Consider the following 1,940-nt stretch of genomic DNA (forward strand, 5'->3'; position numbering starts at 1 on the left):
ATATATAATATATATATTTCTTTTAATTTAGTATCTAATATTTTTTATTTTTTTATTCTTTTTTCATTATCCATGATATAGGAACTTTAAATTGGGTTGAGAAGATGAATTGGAAAAACGCAAATTTGTGGCAATATTCTTCCAGATATCCCTTAGTGGTGCAGGAGATCATAGAAGGTTATGAGAAATCTTACGACAATTTCGCCATGTACTGGGTGAACAGAGCCGGTCACATGGTAAATAACTATAAATGATTAAATTTCAATTCTTCATTATAGAGATCGTGTCATTTATAAAAATTGTTCCGTCGCACAGGTACCAAAGGACAATCCAGCAGCAATGGGAAGGATACTGGAAAAATTCACGGAACAATAAATCAAATTTCAAGAGATCAAATCGTACAACGACTACGAAATGGGGGATTCAGAAATAAATTAAAATTCGTGTAAAATAAATAAGTGAAAACATCTACATACATAAATTTATACTTTATCGTATGTTATTCTTTCACTGATCAATTTCTCTCTCTCTTTCTCTCTCCTTAAAAAAATTTATAAAATCTTCTAATCTAAAATTGGATCTCAAGCATTTTGATCTCGATGTTATTCCATTTTTATATTTTAATAATATAAACTGTCCAAAAAGAGGAAGAGAGAAGGAAGAGATGGGAAAAATTCGATCTCGATTCGACGTTGTTCATATATTCCAATAATATATACTGTGTAAAAAGAGGAAGAAAGAGAAGGGATAAATTCGATCGTCAAACATCTCGATCCCGCGTTACTCGTTACCAGAGTCCATTTTAACGACGGGTAACGGTTATTTCCGAGAAAATTCGCCGTCACGAAAGGGGCGGTTCGTTTATTTTTTGCAATTGAGCCGGGGCCCCGGAGGTTCTGCTCGCGCTGTGAATTTTCCCACACTCGTAAAACGTCGCAGTGGCAACAATCCGAAACCGGCTAAACCCGCAGACGCCCGCCGATTTTGTCAATAAGGAACGATTGTTTAGATTCGAGCGGATACCGGGCAGTAAAACGGAACGCAATCCGCAAACAAGACCGCCTGCGCTCGCGGGCCATTTTTCGCCAATGAAGAGGAAACGCTCGTGCGGTTGCCCGAATCTGTAAATAAAACAAGAAGAAAGAGACTACTTTCTCCTCTTTGCTTAAACCTTCTTCCCTCCCCCCTTTAATATCTCTAATCTTCCTTACTTTTTCCTCTTTCTTTTTTTCACAAAAAAAAAAAAAAAAAAAAAAAGAGAAAAGGATTTTTAAAGGAAAGAGAAGAGTTTGGAAGAGTTTTTATATCGAAGGATAATTCAATTTTATCGATACGATGACGCGAGGTGACTTTCCTTCGAGACGAAAATTATTTTTACCATCTGCTTCTGCGGCTTCTATAAATGTTTTTCTTTACTTATATATCGGGATGATTTAAGGAACGGAAAGCAGGGGCGCAGGATTAACGCGACCAAGACAATTCTGGATGTTTTTCGAAGAACATGCCGAGGATTCCCGGGAGCGGTCGGGCCAAGGTAGCTCCCCAAGCTTTGAACACGATAATCCGCCGGTTTCCTCCTGACGTCAGATCGACGATGATTTGTTCCTTAATATTTCAAAATGGAACGAAGCTCGAAGGACGGAACCAGAAACGGTGAATAAACAAATAACCACGTTTCTTCTCCTGATCTCTCCATTTTCGGTTACGGTTGCCGTATCTTCGCGCAAGCTGTGGCTTCGCCTCTTCACGAAAACACGATTGAAAGAAATATTTTTAAGTTAATGGATCGTTAAAAATCAGCGGAGAGAAGATTATTTCGTCTCGTGATATTTTTCTTTATCGTTCGCTTAGTATAAAAAAAAAAGAAAAAGAAAATTTAGATGTAGAAATAAAAGATACGATATAATGAATATTTGTTTGATATTATAAAAAAAAAAAAA

General features: G+C 36.9%; 1 protein-coding gene across 1 annotated transcript; it reads left to right on the top strand.

Moving 5' to 3' along the window:
* Positions 1-57: 57 nt before the first annotated feature.
* Positions 58-452, top strand: LOC116185892 (serine carboxypeptidase-like 51). Its single transcript, XM_031511451.1, has 2 exons — positions 58-236; positions 316-452. The coding sequence occupies exons 1-2, from the start codon at positions 105-107 to the stop codon at positions 373-375; spliced, it is 192 nt and encodes a 63-aa protein (XP_031367311.1). The 5' UTR covers positions 58-104; the 3' UTR covers positions 376-452.
* Positions 453-1,940: the final 1,488 nt, after the last annotated feature.

This window comes from Apis dorsata, unplaced genomic scaffold (assembly GCF_000469605.1).
Source record: "Apis dorsata unplaced genomic scaffold, Apis dorsata 1.3 scaffold_324, whole genome shotgun sequence".
Classification (NCBI taxonomy): domain Eukaryota; kingdom Metazoa; phylum Arthropoda; class Insecta; order Hymenoptera; family Apidae; genus Apis; species Apis dorsata.

Excerpts from the sequence above, each read along its gene's own strand:
- LOC116185892 (XM_031511451.1), top strand. The coding sequence starts at position 105 with ATGAATTGGAAAAACGCAAATTTGTGGCAATATTCTTCCAGATATCCC. Across the intron at positions 237-315 it reads TGAACAGAGCCGGTCACATG|GTACCAAAGGACAATCCAGC; the intron begins GTAAATAACTAT and ends TCCGTCGCACAG.